Below are 20,474 nucleotides of genomic sequence, written 5' to 3'. Positions count from 1 at the left end.
AAAAATGCTAAAAACTTCCTTAAAAAACGGAAAAGAACAGGCTATAGATTAAAAAAAGGCTTTTAAATGACCCTAAAAGTGATATAATAATGCTCTGCGGCTGGAATAGGAAAGAGATACTAGAAATCTTAATGATATAAGGTTAGAAAAAAAAATTCCCTTGTTGATTTTGCTCCATCGCAGTGTCAACAACAAATTGGCCCTTGCCATTGGTACTTGCCAACAACAACAAAAAACTTTTTCCAGATTTGTAATACTGTAGCAAGATTATGTATAGATAATTCTTAACTTTGTTTATGAGTTATTCTGTAAAAGCTGTGCAAGGCAATAGGTGAAGTATATCTCCAAATAAGCATATATGCAGATATGTATGTATATCAGTACATGTCAAGTCTTATAGTTTTTTCATCAGTTTGAATAAGAATGTTAATAGATTCTCTTCCATAGGTTACATTATCTTTAACTTATGAAGCAGAATTAAAATTTCAGGGTTAGGGGGCTTCCCTGGTGGTGCAGTGGTTAAGAATCCGCCTGCCAATGCAGGGGACACGAGTTCAAGCCCTGGTCCAGGAAGATCCCACATGCCGTGGAGCAACTAAGCCTGTGTGCTACAACTACTGAGCCTGTGCTCTAGAGCCTGAGAGCCACAACTACTGAAGCTCGTGTGCCACAACTACTGAAGCCCGTGCACCTAGAGCCTGTGCTCCGCAACAAGAGAAGCCACCGCAATGAGAAGCCCGCACACCACAACGAAGAGTAGCCCCTGCTCTCAGCAACTAGAGAAAACCCGCGTGCAGCAGCGAAGACCCAATGCAGCCAAAAATTAAATGAATAAATAAATTAAAAAATTTCAGGGTTAGACCATTCTTATTAATCCCAAATTTATAAAATAATCTAGTAATAAAAATTTATAGACCAATCTAGTAAGAAAAATTGAGTGTTGCATTAAGGGAAAAAACTCACAAATCCATGTTTTTAAGTCCTTAAAAGTTAACATTAATAAAGTTAAATTGACGCATAGTAAGAAATAGACTAATATTTTTATAATGGTTCTTAGACCAATACCTAAATAACACCATATTTTCTGCCCTTTTAGCATTAATTAACACATAACGGGTCTGTTTCTTTTTATTATAATTTGTTATGAATACCTTTATATTTCTTCTTGCTAACTTACCTTTTATTTTAGGAGATGGTTATTTGTGTGCCTGCTGATAATACCCTTATATTATTAGAGCTTCATTTTCAACTTGTACTTAACTTTTTTTCCCAACAAAAACATTGCACATTTGGGAAGGAAGATAGGAGAATACCTCAAGCAGAAATAGATACACAAAGACACACAGAGGCTTACCAGTTATTGTTTACCCTGGGTGTATAGAACTCTATAGGTAAGATGGACCCAGAGTTGAGAAACATATCACCATGTACTTCAACTATATAATTAATTAGGTTCAGAAAAAGGATCTCATTTAATAACAGTATCATAGACATTTCAAATAAGGATCACTGTTTTGGCCAGTACAATTATTAAGTACTAGCCAGTTGTATACTCCCAGCTCATATTTTCGTGGTGTTTGGAAATGAAGAGCAACTCTTATTTTTATCTTTCAAAAGAGAATTCCAATTAAATTCAAATATGACACCGTAAGGCAAAGTGTTGTCTATGTACTAGCGCCAAGGCTGTGAATTGTTGCTGTTTTGCTTTAAATACAAAATTGTCAGTAATTTCAGATCTACTGAATCTAATAACAAAAAAAAGTTGGGGGCTTCCCTGGTGGCACAGTGGTTGAGAGTCCGCCTGCCGATGCAGGGGACACGGGTTCGTGCCCCGGTTCGGGAGGATCCCACATGCCGCGGAGCGGCTGAGCCCGTGAGCCATGGCCGCTGAGCCTGCGCGTCCGGAGTCTGTGCTCCGCAACGGGAGGGGCCGCAACAGTGAGAGGTCCGCGTACCACCAAAAAAAAAAAAAAGTTGAGGTTGTATTTCGTATGTTCTTGGGGTTTCGTTTCATTTTTCTAGTAATTATTTTTAAATTTTATTTTAAAAAGTATTTGTCTATGACTTAATGGAAATTATTTAAAAAGAAAACAGGGCTTCCCTGGTGGCGCAGTGGTTGAGAGTCCGCCTGCCGATGCAGGGGACAGGGGTTCGTGCCCCGGTCCGGGAAGATCCCACATGCCGCAGAGCGGCTAGGCCTGTGAACCATGGCCACTGAGCCTGCGCGTCCGGAGCCTGTGCTCCGCAACGGGAGAGACCACAACAGTGAGAGGCCCGTGTACCGCAAAAAAAAAAAAAAAAAAAAAAGAAAACAAAAAATCCCAAACTGGTCCTATACCACAGGTAGCTTGAGAGCCACTGTTAACTGAAGAAACTTGCTTGTTTCTAAAAACTAAAGTATGTCAGTACCATAAAACAATATTTGAAGAATTTATTTATTAATACATGGCCTTTCAAGCCATTAACAATTACTTTAAATTACTAGGACTTAATGTGGTTCCATCTCTTAAGACTGCACCAATCTTAGATCCAAGAGATAAATATATATATTAAAAGGACAGAAAAATTTCAGAGCTCAACTGAATAACCTCTCTACCTCTGCTAGGTATATTCCACCATTCTAATTAATTTGTGTATACTTTACTTCAAAATTAGTTTTATACAGAAGATAAAAAGTGAATATAAATGTTCAATAGGATGGGTTAGCTATAGAGGTTTCAGAGCCTCCCCCTGCTCAAAATACAAGAACAAACTACCCTGAACAAATAGAATAAAGAATATGTTCTCTGGTCATTCAATAAGTTGGATGACAAGGCTACCATCCAAGATCCCTTGTAAAGAACCATGGCTATATATCCAAGAGAACTGAAATTAGATACTCAAACAAAGCCTTGTACACAAATGTTTATAGCAGCACTACTCGTAATACTAAAAAGCTGGAAGCAATGCAGATGTATGTCAATGGATAAATGCAGAAACAAAATGTTCTATGTGCATACAGTTTTATTCAGCCATAAAAAGGAATGAAATAATGATACACGATATAATGTGGATGAATCTTGAAAACATTATCCTAGGTAAAAAGAAGCCAGACACAAAAGGTCACATATTACATGATTCAGTTTATATGAAATACCCAGATTCCATACAAACAAAGCAGACAGGTGGTTGCTAGGGGCTGGGGGGCAGGGGCAGCGTGACAAGTAACTGCTTAACGGGTATGTTGTTTTATTTTGGAGTGATGAAAAATCTTTTGGAAGTAGATAGAAGTAGTGTTTGCACAAGATTGTGAATGTAGTGAATGCCACCAATTGTTCACTATGAAATGGTTAGTTTTATGTTACCTGAATGTCACCTCAATTAAAAAAAGAACCACAGCTACTGATGTGCAGTTCTCAGTGTTGACTGCTTACCCCTGTTGATTAACCACTCATAAGCTTTGCTTTTGCTATTCTCTGAAAATTCCCTTCATCACAAATAGTAAACTTATGCCAGGATTTATAGGTGGGGAAGCCCATTTACCATTGAACATTATGGATAAAATTGGGAGGGAGAACTTACAGAAATGTGTAAATAAATGAATGAATAATAAAGAAAGGAAGAAAATTTTAAAAATTAGTGAAATTCCAAAAAAAACAGTTAAGGAATGGGGAAGAGGAAAGTAAAAGAGAAAAGAAACATTGATGACTGAAGAGGAAATCATTACAAATATAGTATGATTCAAGAAGAAAAAAGATTGTAATTGTCAGTAGTCATGAGGTATCTATGTATTTAAATCAATTAGAAAGGGACAAAACAACTATGAAGGAAGAAAAAAGGTTTTGGGACCAGAGAGAGATTCTTGGTGTACCTATCCATTTAGAAGACTAAAAAACAGGCAATTTACCAACCTCTTATTTTACTGGGACTTAAAGTCTAAATGAATAAGAGATCCAATTACTCATTTGGGGATCATACTTATTTAAATGCCAACTGACAGCAAACTATTTTTGAAACTCCACTTTGCAATTGTATTCAAAATTAGTTTAAAAAAAAGACTAACTTTATTACATTTATATCACATTTTTAACCCAAAACATTATTCCAGCTGTTTCTAAAATAATGGCAGTTTTTCTAGTATTGTATATAATGGATACATTCAACTAGAATTTATCACTCACAAAACTATACTTACATACTCCTTCACATTTTTTGTTTTCACAGCTTTGTATGAATAATATGCAGGATAAAGCATTCCAAACACCAACCTAAAAGTAAAAAGTACAAGAGGACTAATCAAACATAATAATGCTTTTAACAGCTCATGAAAATTTCACCTAATAGAAAAGTAGAAAGTACATGGAGAACATATGACAGTGTAAATGTGTATGAAAACTTTGTGTATAAACTAAATCCACTCAGAAAAGCAAACTAAAAATACAATTTTTGTTAAACAAAAAGATGGTTTCAATATTCTAGGCAGTTTCATGGGAAAAAAAGATTTATTTTTAAAAACTGCCATTTAAAATCTTTTTTACTAATTACAAAAAATATTCTGTAGATCCTTGAACATTTGGAAAATGTACAAAGTTGCCAAAAGAATAAAATTTGCCCCAGTGCTACCAGTCAGAAATAACCAGAGGCAACACTTTACTGTATGCAAATCCTACTTTTCATCCATGTGTAGTATACCTAAAACATAAATATAACATGCATGCACACACACATAATTTGGGGTAATGGAAAAAGTGGCCCTTCACTCCATTGGTTTGAGAAGCACTGATTTCTAATTATGACAGTGCTGTGAAACAATACTTGATACATTTATTACAATATATCTTAAAATAACCTAAATATTTTTTTATTGGAGTATAGTTGATTTACAATGTTGTGTTAACTTCAGGTGTACAGCGAAGTGAATCAGTTATACATATACATATATCCACTCTTTTTTAGATTCTTTTCCCATAGAGGTCATTTCAGAGTATTGAGTAGAATTCCCTGTACTGTACACTAGGTCCTTATTAGTTATCTATTTTATATATAGTAGTGGGTATATGTCAATCCCAATCTCTCATTTTATTCCTCTCCCCTTACCCCCCGGTAACCATAAGTTTGTTTTCTACATTTATAACCCTGTTTCTGTTTTGTAGATAAGTTCATTTGTACCTTTTTTTTAGATTCCACATATATGTCATATCACATGATATTTGGCTTTCTCTGTCTGACTTACTTTACTCAGTATGACAACCTCTAGGTCCATCCATGTTGCTGCAAATGGCATCATTTCCTTCTTTTTTATGGCTCAGTAATATTCCATTGTATGTATATGTATACACACACACACACACACACACACACACACACCCCATCTTTATCCATTCTAAAGTAACTCTTAAAGCATTCATAAAATGACAATCACTAATAGGACTTAATTTAATGCTCTCTGTTACAATTATTTCACCAAATTCCAGATCCAAGAGGGTGTGTGTGTGTGTCAGATATAGAAATGGCATGACACAGTTTATATGGTTTACAATTGGCATTTTCACATAACATCATGGAATTTTTTGTCTTCAAATATTAGTCTACAGTATTAATACCTTCATTACATTCCCCATTGAGATTCACATAATTTATTTAAACAGTCCCATATTTATAGGTTTTTGGTTAATTGCCAGATTTTTGCTATTGCACATAATACTGTGAAAAACATTTCTATGCACAGATATACACTTCCTGGTTGCGATATTGCTGCTTCAAAGAGTACACACATTTCTACTTATTACCAAAAATGCCCTCCAGAGAAGTAGTTCCACTTTGCATTCCTATACATTGCCAATCGTGTGTATCATCATTTAAAAAATGTTTGCCAGCTAAATAGGAGAAAAATAATTGCCTTATATGTTCTAATGCGCATTTCTGAGCACCAGTAAGTACGAGTTTTTCTCAAGTGTTCACTGGTTTTTTGATACATGAGTGTATGATATTCTGTTGTCTACTTTTCTTTCTTTAATCTATTTTTAAAAAAGAGTATTTTAGCATAGTCTTATTTTTACAGAAAAGTTGGGAAGATGGTATAGATAATTCCCAATACCCTACACTGAGTTACTTCTATCAATAACATCTTGCATCAGTATGGTACATTTATCATAATTAATAAATCATTATTAATACAGTATTAACTAAAGTTCAAACTTTATTCAGATGTCTTTAGTTTTTACCTAGCATCCTTTTTCTGTCCCAGGATCCCATCCAGGGTAGCATATTATATTTAGTTGTCTTGCCTCCTTAGGTCCTCTTGGCTGTAAGTTTCTCAGACTTTGCTCGGGAAATGATCTTGATGGTTTTTTTATACCACGTGTTTTTTGTTTTCTTTTAATTAATTAATTAGGTTGCGCTGGGCCTTAGTTGCGGCTTGCAGGCTCCTTAGTTGCAGCAGATGGGCTCCTTTTAGTTGGGGCTCGCCGGCTCCTTAGTTGTGGCATGCAAACTTTTATTTGAGGCGTGCGTGTGAGATCTGGTTCCCCGACCAGGGATCGAACCCGGGCCCGCTGCATTGGGAGCGCAGAGTCTTAACTGCTGTGCCACCAGGGAAGTCCCTGATGTTGACAGTTTTGAGGAATATGGGCCAACTATGCTGTAGGAAGCCACTCGACTGGCATTTGTCTGATGTTTTTCTCATGATTAGACTGAGGTGTGGGTTTGGGGGAGGAAGATCACAGAGGCTAAGTTCCATCTCATCATATTAAGGGCACATACTATTAGTATCGCTTATCACTGTTGATGTTAACCTTGACTACCAGGCTGAGGTAGTGTGTGTTAGATTTGGTAACTTTAAGCTTACTCCCACCACCTCCATGCTGTAGTCTTTGGAAGAAAGTCACTATGCACAGGCCACGCTTGAGTGGGGAGTTGCCCTCTACCTCCTTGAGAGTGGAGTAGCTATATAAATTATTTGGAATTCTTCTGCACGGGAGATTTGTCTATTCTTCTCCAGTTATTTATTTATTCAATAATGTATTTATGTCAATATGGACTCGTAGGTTTATTTTACACTTTGGATATTGATCCAATAATACTTTATTTTGTTGCTCAAAAGCTTTGAACATTGGGACATCTTTTGGTTAGTTCCTGTGTCCCTTTGACGTACCTCCATAATTGTGAGGGATTTTTTCAGCAATTTGTTACTTTCTGGCACTACACATAATGCGCCAGGCTCATACTGTGTACTTCCGGTCGCATTCCTAGAATCAGCCACTCCTCCAAGAAGCCTCGGTTCCTTTTATTGGATGATGGTATTTAAGACCCAGATCTGGGTGCTAGGTGTGCTCATTCTTACTACAGTGTTGTTGATTTGAGGCCCTTCTTTGTCTATTTTGTATGTTAGCCAATATTTTTCTAGGTTATTGTTATCTTTCAATTTTGTTTATGAAGTTTGCTGAAATACATACTGTATTATGTTTGCTAGGGCTGCCATAATGAAATATCACAGACTGGATGGTTTAAACAACAGATACTTATTTTCTCATAGTTCTGGAGGCTGGAAGTCCAAGATCAAGGTGTTGGCAAATTTGGTTTCTTCCTGAGGCCTTCCTCCTTGGATTGCAGATGGTCACATTCTCACTGTGTCCTCATGTGGTCATACCTTGGTCCATGTGTGTGTCCTAATTTCTTCTTGTAAGAACACCAATCACATTGGATTCAGGCCCACCCTAAATACCTCATTTTAATTTAATTGCCTCTTTAAAGATCTTATCTCCAAATACAGTCACAATCTGAGATACTGCGGGTTAGGACTTCAACATACAAGTTTTGTGAGGGGGACATAATTCAGCCCTTAACACATACTGTATATTTAAGAACTTTTACATTAAATAAATGTTTCCATTTATATTAAATAAGCATTCTTACACTGAGAGCAAGTAAATATTTATATCTCTATATAAGAGATAAAGAGAGATTTTTTAGTTTACTTACAGATTATTTGGGGGAGGGGGATGGGCTATAAATCCCTGGTGACTCTCTTATCCTTCACAAAGCTGAACCCTGGGTTTGGGGCTCGTGTAACCAGGTTAGAGGAATACCAAGTCTTCTCCTGTTGTGGGTTTTATCCTCACCACCTGGAAGCCACCTGATAAACATTCTCGCCTTACCTAACGATACTACCCTGTGAATGCTATTTCACCAGAAGCCAATACCCAGACTCTGGATATGAGATTTTTAGCTGTGCCACAGAGCCTAGGGCTTTTCAGTTTAACACAGGCACCCCACAAGGCACAGAGGCTTTCCAGCTTAGTGACTTCTAAGAAAGCGATTTACCTTAGGACCTGAGGTGTAAACAAGAATACAATTCTCAGGTCTGCTATGTGTTCATCCTCACTGCAGACCTAAGGTATAATCCCAAAGTTAGCCACCACAGTTATAGTTTACATATTCAAGTTAGCCATTTCCATCCACTTCGTATTTCCCTTGAGAATTTGGACACAATCAACATATTATCTTCCATATTCCTACGCAATCAAGTACCACTGGATTTAAATTCAACATGAGATTCTCCATCACTCTCAGTGTATGGATCTTTGACGCCTCCTTCCCCTGCTACATCGTCCATCCAATCTGTAACTCGGTCCTGTTGGTTCTTCCTTGGTGAGCACCCACACATCCATCCTCTTTTATTTTCATATCAGTGGCCAATGATACATTTAGGCTCTTGCCATCTCATCTGACTTACTGAATGGTTTCCCAACACAGCCTCTGGCTCCAGCGTCAGATCAATCTTCCTAATATTGATCTACTCTACTACCTTGCTTAAAGACTTCAGTAGCTGGCCTCTTCACCCCTTTGCCAACAAGCCCATGTAGAGGCTCATCAGAAGTTATTATGAAAACCACTGCCTTACATAAACCATCTGTTTCAACATGGTTTCCTCAATATGCATCCTGTATATTTCTACTTCAGTCCTGCAGTGTGTGCTTTTGCCTGCAATGCCTCCTTCCCTCCTTATCCTCCCCTCCACTTCTTCCATTTTTTTTTTTTGCTTAATTCACTTTTTTCCTTCAAGATCCCACCCTCCTCCACAGACTTCTAAATTACTTTTATTGTGAATTGTAGAATTTGTCAGGATTAGTCATTTTGCCTTTAGCATATTCTATTTTATTTTTTAAAATATTTATTTATTTATTTTTGGCTGCGCTGGGTCTTCGTTGCTGCACGCAGGCTTTCTCTAGTTGCAGCGAGTGGGGGCTACTCTTCGCTGTGGTGCATGGGCCTCTCATTGCAGTGGCTTCTCTTGTTGCGGAGCACGGGCTCTAGGCGCGTGGGCTTCAGTAGTTGTGGCACGTGGGCTCAGTAGTTGTGGCTCGCGGGCTCCAGAGCACAGGCTCAGTAGTTGTGGCACACGGGCTTAGGTGCTCCACGGCATGAGGGATCTTCCTGGACCAGGGCTCAAACCCATGTGCCCTGCATTGGCAGGCGGACTCTTAACCACTCTGCTACTGGGGAAGTCCCTAGCATACTCTATTTTAGTTCATTTGAATTTTTAATGTATATACAACCGACTTCCAAAATAGATAATTTTCTCACATATAGTGAGGTTTGGTGCTAGTTGATGCTATACATACAGGTGTTTTGCTTTTATTTTTTAACCTCTGTATTGAATAGAAACAGTCAAATGAACAAACACAACATCCCTAACACCTAACTTCTGTTAAGAGTAGAAAACAATAATGTATTTCATTTGGAACGATGGAAAGATTAAATGTCTTAGTGAATAGTGGGACAATTTTTAAGGACCACCACTGTTAATATTATAATTTATTACGGCTCCAATGTGAATATTACTGGATAATTTATTACTAACATCTGTAATATTTTCTAGGTTATTTTTTGGTTCATTTTCTTTAATATTGGCTTCTGCTGGAGATGTTTGCAACCTGGGAGGTCAGGCATAAAGCCAAAGCATGAGCACACACTGTATAAAATCAAATAAAGTTTATTTTAGAAGGCCACCTACAAGATAAACTTATGGTTTATAAAGGGAGTATTTTCTACAAATAAAACTGACCTATAAATTTGAATATCATTTCAGTTATAGAGGTAGGAAGAAATAGCTACTCATTTACTCTTAGTCTTATTTCTGCCTACAGACGCGAGAACTTTGCCAAAATACTCATAATACCCTTCCCTCCCACTAAGGTAAAGTTGCCTATATGAACACTGGCTGTGTTGAAAAACACTATTTAAAAAAGGAAATAAAATTTATGGGAATGTAGTAGTGAAGACGGTTCTTGTATCATTTTTCATATACGGAAAATACTTGAAATACCTATTTTCTGGACATATGGTATGACACAATCCATTCTTCACCAAAATTGTTTTAGAGAATTATATCATGTTCAAAGGCAAGTCTAAGAAGCAACGAGTAAAAGTGCTTTCAATACTAGAATTAATGTCATTAAGGCATAAAAGTTAAACATCATTTCATAAAAAATTGATTAACTCTTTTTCCGATTAAGATTTTAAAAAGAACTTGTAGAATTTTTGTAAGATGTAGAAAAGTATAAAAAAGACAATAAAAATCACAAGTAGGGGCTTCCCTGGTGGCGCAGTGGTTGGGAGTTCGCCTGCCGATGCAGGGGACACAGGTTCGTGCCCCGGTCCGGGAGGATCCCACATGCCACGGAGCGGCTGGGCCCGTGAGCCGTGGCCGCTGGGCCTGCGCGTCCGGAGCCTGTGCCCTGCAGCGGCAGAGGGCACAACAGTGAGAGGCCCGCGTACCGCAAAAAAAAATAAAAATAAAAAAAATCACAAGTAATTCCATTATTGAATAAGCCATCTTTCTTTTTGGTAAAGATTATTCCAAATATATATTTATGTATATTTGTTATAATTTTTATCAAACTTTTCACAAGTCTGATATCACTCAAATTCTTTGAAAACCTTAGAAATGCATCAATAATAGTTTAATAACAACACTGATCAAGAATTAATTTACATTTAAACAAATTACAAAGCACTAATTCCAAGGATTTAAACTTCCTTTTTTATCTATTATTCTTGTCATTCTTTTAAAAAACATTATGAAAAATGAAGTTATACACAAATAGTATAGTATTAATAAAATAAATCCCCCTATCCCTATCACCTAGTTTTAAGAATCTTTAACAGTGATCCAGTCTTAACATTTTGGTATTATCTTTTCAAGTTTTTTCTATAATCATTTAAAAACATTATTTTGAAACATAACATTTTAAAGACTATTTTAAAAACATGTTCTAATAAATATGTTATAAAATACTAAAAACAATCAATTGACATCTGAGAGCATATAGATTTTTGTCCTGCCCTTCCACTAAATGTTACATTATGAACATTTTCTTATATCTTTAAATATTCTTTAAGAACATCATTTAACAACTATATAGTATAATATTCCTTCATATGAATGAAAATCATACGTTCCTGTATGTGTACTATTTTAATTAATGCTATGATGAACAATCTTTCTCTGATTACTAATAACAGAAATTATTTATCAACATTTTATACTAAGCAGGATGTTAAGCACTTTCTGTATATGACTTCATTTAATTCTCACAATAACACCTAGAGATACGTGCTATTTTCATACCTGTTTTACCGATGAAAAGACTGAGCCTTGGGGCTTCTCTGGTGGCGCAGTGGTTAGGAGTCTGCCTGCCAACACTGGGGACACAGGTTCGGGCCCTGGTCCGGGAGGATCCCACATGCCGCGGAGCAACTGGGCCCATGCGCCACAACTGCTGAGCCTGCGCTCTGGAGCCCGCAAGCCACAACTACTGAGCCCGTGTGCCACAACTACTGAAGCCCGCGCGCCTGGAGCCGGTGCTCTGCAGCGGGAGGGGCCACCGCGATGAGAGGCCCGCACACCACACCGCAGCAAAGAGTGGCCCCCACTCGCCGCAACTAGAGAGGGCCCGCGCGCAGTAGCGAAGACCCAATGCAGCCAAAAATAAATAAATAAATAATAAATAAATACATTAAAAAAAAAAAACAAAAAAACGACTGAGCCTTACAGAAGTTAAGAAATTAATCCGGTGTCCATAACAGCTTATAACTTTATTGGCTAGATTCAAAGCCGGGCACTCTCACTCCAAGATCCACCCTTAAAAATCACTATTTCCCAAAGACATTATCCTAGAAGGGGAATAGCTAAGTCAAACGGGCTGAGATTTTGAAGATCTTTGATACATATTGCCAAACTGCTCTTCAGAAAAGTAACATCATCTTATATTCTTACAAGGAATGTATAAAATACCCATTTAAGGACTATTTTCTTTAATAAGGTAAAAAAAAGTCAAACAGGTGAAATAGAGTAGGAGAGTCAGTAGGCATTTTTTCCAACAGATGAACTGTGTTTTTAAGGTAATATGTGGATTAGAACAATCATGCAGTGTATAAATTGCTATGAAAAGAGAAAAACTTCCCAAAATATTATAGTTAATGATATTAACAATTAAGTTCAAAATTATTTTAATTCCCCCTAAATTATCTTTAGATTACAAGTTCCTGCTCTAATAATAGAAAAGAATTTACATTGTAGTTTGTTAAAAGGAAGTGTTACAAACAGCTTATTGCTGATAATAAACTATATAATGCTAATACGTAACGTGACCATGCTCATTGGCACCTAGTGTTACTCATTCAGCAAATTCTCCTCATTCCACTGCACTCAGAATCATGCTCCCAAACAAAAAAAAGTTAACTATGGTGTTCTATTACATTAAAGGACAAACTCAATGAGACGAGAGATTAACTAAAATGGGATAACTAATATTAAAGAAACAAAGTATAGGATGAAAAGTCAGAATGATGAAAGATAGATGTACCAGACTCGTTAGGATTAGTCACAATGAACATAGGTACCATGTACACTCTCAAAGAGCAACGTAAAATACAATACTCTCCAGGCCCTCATCAAAGAGTAAAAACAAACTCAACCTGTCTGTAATCCAGTTTACACTAAAGACCAAGACCAGTGAAATGTACATAAAATAGCCTGGTGTAAGGATGGCAAACATGAAGAGGTCTCTCTGCTACTCATTCCTGTGACCAAGAGAGAAATTGCTAGTCATTCACTGCAATCTTTTCTGCTGACCCTGGTTTCCGAATCCTTGTCAACACAGCACCAACATAAGCTCACAACAAAGGACGGAAGCTAAGTGGACTTATTTGCCTATTTTTTTTTGCCATCCTTGTTCTAAACCTTTATTTCTGTAGGCGGTGTCACTCTAAATTTGGATCAAGCTCGACTACCAGATTATATTCCTAAACATGATACCTATCCTATCTTCTTTGGGGGAAAATTCACTTTAACTGAGTTGTTTTTTAATATTACATTCTTGTTTTTTCTTGAAGTATATTATAAGAAACTGCCATGTGAAACCCATGGCTATAAATACTAGGGGAATAGTATTAAGGGCATTGTTTATTATATTGATATACCTATATATGAAATTTCATGTGTGAGATTTACTTTGGAATTCAGTACAATGCAATGCTTAGCTTTCTTTGAGAAAATGATGCCCTTCCTCCTGATAAGAATTATATTATTCCTTTCCCCCCGCCCCCACTAATTGCCAGGAAGCTCATAGGCAAAATCTGTTGTTCAATATGATGGGCCTTAAGTCTGGCATATTTATATAGTACTTGTATTCACCAGATTTTTATTTTATATTTTGATTGCTATTCTTCCTAGTCTTAATTCTCTTATTATTCTTTACATTCTAACATATACATTTGGAAAATGATTTCTCACATAATTTGAAAGAACATAACAGAGCATAAACAAATAGTTAAAATGCACTGGGCACTGCAATTAAGCACAGAATTCAGCTCTATGGTGCCAGAGAACCAAGAAACGCATTTTTTAGTGTAGGTAGCTGTGACTGAGAACCACTGTTGGTTCCCCAGCTTAGCCACACATGAAAATATTTTGGAGAGCTTCTTTTTAAATACTGTTTTTGTTGTTGTTGCTTAAAACTTTTAACATAGGTAATCTAAAAAATAGAATAAAGTAGAAAATGCAAAGTAAAAGTCTTCTCCCATTTTGAAACAATCTATTTCCCCACAGAAGCATGGAAACAATTTCTTGGATATCTTACAATCAACTAATTTAAATATATAAAACACATTAATAGCAAAACAGTAAATACTCAAACTCCTCATTTCCTAATTATTTTATTCCTAACTACTTTGACGACATTTTGCTATGCTCTTGAAGTTATTTACACACTATCTGTATGGTGGAAATACTAAGTATTCTGTGTGTGTCTCCTCCCAGCTCCACATTTGGTGACATCACACTGGTAGCTTGAAATAGGCTATTATTGTAGGGAGTATTTACATCATGGAAATTAGCAAATGATATGAATCAGTCCCTTTGCCCCAGTTATTAAGCATTCCCAGTACACCACTGCCTATATGTGTTTTAGCCAAAGGAAACTATAGTATGTTTCTATTAGGAGAACAATGAAATACTATATGTAGAAAGAATTCACAGAATTTAGTGAAATCAAAAAGGCCGGCTATTCTGGTAATCAAGTTTATAAAAGGCTTCATGCAAGATGAAGAGAAAGAGGGCAAACGGTTTTTTGCCCTTTATCATAGTTCAATTCTGTTTGAAGATTAGGTCTCTAATATTAACACAGACTCTGGTGAATTTTTAAAATAAAAGCAGAATCTTAAATATTAGGGAATCAGACTTCCCTGGTGGTGCAGTTGTTAAGAATCCATCTGCCAATGCAAGGGACATGGGTTCGAGCCCTGGTCCGGGAAGAGCCTACATCCTGGGGAGCAACTAACCCCATGCGCCACAACTACTGAGCCTGCGAGCCATAACTACTGAGGCCGCATGCCACAACTACTGAAGACTGCACGTCTAGAGCCCGTGCTACACAACAGGAAAAGCCACCACAATGAGAAGCCCACACACCTCAACGAAGAGTAGCCCCTGCTCTCCGCAACTAGAGAAAGCCTGCGTGCAGCAACGAAGACCCAACGCAGCCAAAAAAAATAAATAAATAAAATATTAGGGAATCCTAGAAATCCTATTGTATAACAGTAGTTTTCTGAATTTTTTCAAAGCAGTATTCTCCCCCCAGAGGAAATCTTTCTTAGGATCATCAAAAAATAAGAGATGAATGCAAATAAATAAGAGACAAATGCAATTAAGTTGTCCTTAGAGAATTTAGCTTCCATGATTGTAGAATCCTCTGAGGAATCCTAAACCCTTGAGAACTACTTGAAAAGCATCCTCTATAAATGGTTTAGAAGCTTGCAAATCTGTCTGTATATAGAAATCAACTGGGAATGAGAATCTTTGGAAGTGGGGCCCAAGAATTTGAATTTCTGAATTCTGCGTCTTCAACAAACTAAGGTGTGACAACATTAGGTTACTTTAGTCTTGGATTAAAACTGATTATGATTAAGCAAATGTTGTCCATATGCTAAGCTCTAACTGTATTTTTAGAAGTAATGTGACTATAGGTTATCTTGACTTTTGTCAAACTCTGTCTTTACTTAAATTCTAAAATAAATGTAAGAGATCATAAGGGAAAAGAGTTGTACAGAGTAAAGTGGCAAAAATTAATAAATCTTTGAAAATAATAAACTTGTGCCTGTTTAAGGCTAAATGATTACAACTGGTACAAGGTCTGGTGATAACCCATGTATCTGTGTATATTCTTTCTAAATGAATCATTATACCACTGTTTAAGCAGCCATCATGTAGCAAAAGTTCATACATGATTACTGAAAATAATATGTAACTTTTGTCTTATACAGATTTTAAGAAAAGATTTGTTGCTAAGAATCTCTACTAGTAGAGAATTCCCATTTAGTAAAACAAGTTAGGTGGCTTTAAAGAAAAGTATGAAAATTACAATCATGAGGAAAAAGTCAAACCCATGAGGAAAAACCCAAATCCTGAATTCTTTAACCAGTGATACAGGTTTAAAACTGCCAAGGAGAGAAAAGCACAGTAAAAAATTCCTTTGAAAGATTTTATACATGTTTTAATTATAGTCATCAAGAGCTATAAAGCTTGGAATTTTCATGTTGTCAGAGCTAAACTTCTAATTTTACTTCAGAGCTTCTAATTTCTACTCTAAAAGGAAAGCTAAAGATAAAACTAAGGGGAAATAAATCAATTCACAGTAAATCAGACTAGTATTTCATCATCCTCTTACTCTTTCCCCTAGCCACCACCTCACCCCCCAACCACCAGGGCCTACTATGTGGTAGGCCCAGACCAAAGAAAAATGTTTAAAAATAATGTTCAACTCGGGGCTTCCCTGGTGGCGCAGTGGTTGAGAATCTGCCTGCTAATGCAGGGGACACGGGTTCGAGCCCTAGTCTGGGAGGATCCCACATGCCGCGGAGCAACTAGGCCCATGAGCCACAACTACTGAGCCTGCACGTCTGGAGCCTGTGATCTGCAACAAGAGAGGCCGCGATAGTGAGAGGCCCGTACATCGCGGTGAAGAGTGGCCCCTGCTTGCCACAACTAGAGGTAGCCCTCGCACAGAAACGAAGACCCAACACAGCAAAAATAAATAAACAAATTAATAAACTCCTACCCCCAACATCTAAAAAAAAAAAAAAAAATAATAATGCTCAACTCAATACAGAATAGGCTATAGAACCACCAACTTTTGAGGCCTTCAAGGAACTAGGCATCCTGTGGACAGGTTCTACAGAATGCCATACATGACTAAAAGAAGACAAAGGTCCCCCAAATCTACAGCATTCCCCAGTTTACCAGGTGTAATTTTTCCATTCTGATTGTCACTACAAATAAGAAATTCATACGTGGGGTAGATATTATTGCTCTATCTCTACAGATAAGGCTCAGAGACTAACAGTCTTATGAATTAAGCACCCACTAGTGTCAAAGGCAAAACAAAATAAACATAGAACTTCTAATTTCAAAACCTGTGCTCTTTGCTCTATACCAAAAACACTTTGTAATTTATACAACGTGTAACTCATAGCAAACATCTGCAATGTTAGTAGTTGAATGAAGTCAACATTCAGAAGTTATCTAAGTAACTGTGAACTGTGACCCATCATATATAAAAAAAAGATATCTGAGACCCATTTTCTAAAATTTTTTTAATTGAAGTATAGCTCATTTATAGTGTGTTAGTTTCTGGTGTACAGCAAAGTAATTCAATTTTTTAATATACATAATTATATATATATATATTTTCTATATTCTTTTCAATTATGGTTTATTACAGGATACTGAATATAGTTCCCTGTGCTATATAGTAGGACCTTGTTTATCTACTTTATATACAGTAGTTTGTATTTGCTAATCCCAAACTCCTAATTTATCTCCCTGCCCCAATTCCTTTGGTAACCATAGATTTGTTTTCTATGTCTGTGAGTCTGTTTCTGTTTTGTAAGTAAGTTCATTTGTGTCATATTTTAGATTCCACATATGTGATAACATATTTGTCTTTCTCTGTCTGATTTACTACACTCAGTATGATAATCTGTAGGTTCATCCACACTGCTGCAAATGGCATTATGTCATTCTTTTTTATGGCTGAGTAGTATTCCATTGCACATATGTACCACATCTTCTTTATCCATTCCTCTGTCCATGGACGTGTAGGTTTGCTTCCATGTCTTGACTATTGTAAATACTGCTGCCATGAACAAAGGGGTGCATGTATCTTTTTGAATTATAGGTTTGTCTGGATATATGCCCAGGAGTAAGACTGCTGGATTATATGGTAATTCTATTTTTATTTTTCTAAGGAAACTCCACACTGTTCTCCATAGTGACTGCACCAATTTACATTCCCACCCACAGTGTAGGAGGGTTCCCTTTTCTCCACACTCTCTCCAGCATTTATTATTTGTAGACATTTTAATGATGGCCATTCTGACCAGTGTGAGGTAATACCTCACTGTAGTTCTGATTTGCACTTCTCTAATAGCGATGTTGAGCATCTTTTCATGTGCTGTTGGGCATCTGTATGCCTTCTTTGGAGAAATATGAGACCCATTTTTTGACTGTGTACAAAGTCTACATAGAGGAGTATTGACATGTTTAATCAACATTCACATGCTCTCCATTCCTATCAAACTGGTTAGGTGGCTATACTTGGCGTGATTAAGAATTACTCATATCATCTGACCAACCCCTGACTCCTGAACAACTCTTAATTCAGAGGAACTGTTTTCTTTATTTAGCCCCTTAAGCACAGGATCTGTTAAAACCCAAACTCAGCTTTAGCCCCATCGACATTAAAGATAAGGAGAGTTCAGTTGTAATCTAAAGTTTAAAAAAGCTGTTGGTGAAGAAATATCACATACAAACCACTTCTGAATATGTTGAGAAAACTTCCTCTCTTAAAGTTCATGCCTCCATACAAACAAGTAGGAGATGAGTAAGAAAAGCCATAAATATGGGTTCTAGCCTGATCTCGAAGTGAAATTCCCTGAATTGAACTCAGATCTAAAATTTCTGCCAAGTCCTCCCACTGGGCATTCATATTTACTGTGCAGTCCATACTACGATCCTCTGTAGTCCGCTCACAAATGAGCATAACAACTCTATTGGGCTCCAACCAATCTAAAGTGAATTTAATATTTTGCTTTCAAATAATCTGTTAATTTCTCTCCAATATACAGAAACAGATATCACTGATGGCATACTTTGTGCCAGGCACTGTATATTCTAGCTCTAAGGATACAACACTGAACTCCCCATTGCTTTATTTGTTTATTTATTTATTTATTTGGTTGCACTGGGTGTTAGTTGCAGCAGGTAGGCTCCTTAGTTACAGCTTGCGGGCTCCTTAGTTGTGGCATATGAACTCTTAGTTGCGGCATTCGTGTGGGATCTAGTTCCCTGACCACGGATAAAACCTGGGCCCCCACATTGGGAGTGCGGAGACTTATCCACTTCGCCACCAGGGAAGTCCCCCCCACCCCATTGCTTTTAATTATAACTAAATTTGTGATAATCTGGAAATCAAAGCAGTCTATTTTCATATTTCTTAAACCACTTTCTTCATTTCATTTGTTCACATCTTTCTAATACTTCTATTATCTCCAACTAAGTAATTTTTCCTCATGCCACTCCCTAGAGCTAGAATAATCTTCCTCTTTACTGTTGAGAACGCTCCCTCTTTTCATAGGCACTCTGCATGTTACTCTTTGATTAATGAGGTTTGGTCTTCTTATTTTGTAGAGCAAATAATCAATAACAGAAATTACAAAAATAACAACCAGAACATAAAAATTAAGCATTGTAAAAGCATTTAAAGATATTCTCTGTTGTCTTGAGGTGGTCAGCTGATCAGAGAATGTCTAAGTAGTTTCTTTGTACAAGAAAACCAGAGAGGAGGGAACTTTATGCTGTCTTGGGCAACTCATTAACAGAAAAAGAAAGCAAACATGTGCCACAAGAACTATACCACCACCTAATTTAATTCTGACATCAGTAATTACAGCAGGGAACCAGCACGCTGACTGTTTGGCACTAGCAAGCCCTTGGGCTCTTAGGAAACATCACTCATTGCTGCAGAAACGCAGTTCTGGATGATCCTACTCCCACTCCTGAGAAGTGATACAGAATCCACCAATTCTGAAGCTGTGGCTTTTTGCTCCATAAAAAAAAAGATACAGGGCTTCCCTGGTGGCGCAGTGGTTGAGAGTCCTCCTGCCGATGCAGGGGACACGGGTTCGTGCCCCGGTCCGGGAGGATCCCACATGCCGCGGAGCGACTGGGCCCGTGGGCCATGGCCGCTGAGCCTGCGCGTCCGGAGCCTGTGTTCCGCAACGGGAGAGGCCGCAACAGTGAGAGGCCCACGTACCGCAAAAAAAAAAAATCTTACAATACTATGGTACGTTTGCACCATTAATGAACCATTAACAATACATTAGAATTAATTAAAGTCCCTATTTTATTCAGATTTGCTTAGTTTTTACATGTATCTATTCTAGGATACCATCTGGGATTCCACTTCATTTGTGACATGACATTTAATCACCATGTTTCCCCAAGCTCCTCAAAAAGTTTCTCAAACTTTATTTCTGATGACTTGATAGTTTTGAAGATTACTGGTCAAGTATTTTTTATAATGTCCCTCAATTTGTATTTGTCTTATGTTTTTGTCAGGGTTAGATTAGGGTAAGGGTTTTTGGGAGGAACATCACAAAGACGATGTATCATTTTCATGACATATCAAGGGTACATACGACATACCCTTATCACTGATAACTTATCACTGATGATGTTAACTTTGATCACTTGGCTGTAGTAGTAGTTATCAGGCAAAGTTACTAAACAGTCCCCACCAAAACACTGTCCTGCTTCCCATACCACACCTCTTGGAAGGAAGTGACTATATACAGCCTCTGCGTAAGGAGTGGCAAGTTATATGCTCCACCTCCAAGAGGGCAGAGTATTTACATAAATTACTTGCAATTCTTCT

General features: G+C 37.2%; 1 protein-coding gene across 3 annotated transcripts in view; it reads right to left on the bottom strand.

Annotated features, from left to right (window-relative positions):
- REEP3 (receptor accessory protein 3) overlaps window positions 1-20,474 on the bottom strand; it is a 97,758-nt gene that overhangs the window by 46,423 nt on the left and 30,861 nt on the right. For 2 of the 3 annotated variants that reach the window (XM_029244599.1, XM_029244598.1), the window contains exon 2: window positions 4,175-4,247. The exons of the other annotated variant lie outside the window; for it this stretch is intronic. In XM_029244599.1, the coding sequence (XP_029100432.1) occupies window positions 4,175-4,247 (73 nt within the window). The remainder of the gene's footprint in view (window positions 1-4,174; window positions 4,248-20,474) is intronic. 3 annotated transcript variants of the gene reach the window in all.

Source organism: Monodon monoceros, unplaced genomic scaffold (assembly GCF_005190385.1).
Source record: "Monodon monoceros isolate NGI ecotype Baffin Bay Population unplaced genomic scaffold, NGI_Narwhal_1 Super_Scaffold_4, whole genome shotgun sequence".
NCBI classification, from domain to species: domain Eukaryota; kingdom Metazoa; phylum Chordata; class Mammalia; order Artiodactyla; family Monodontidae; genus Monodon; species Monodon monoceros.
Note: the sequence above shows the minus strand (reverse complement) of the source record. Positions and strands in the feature narration are given on the sequence as shown.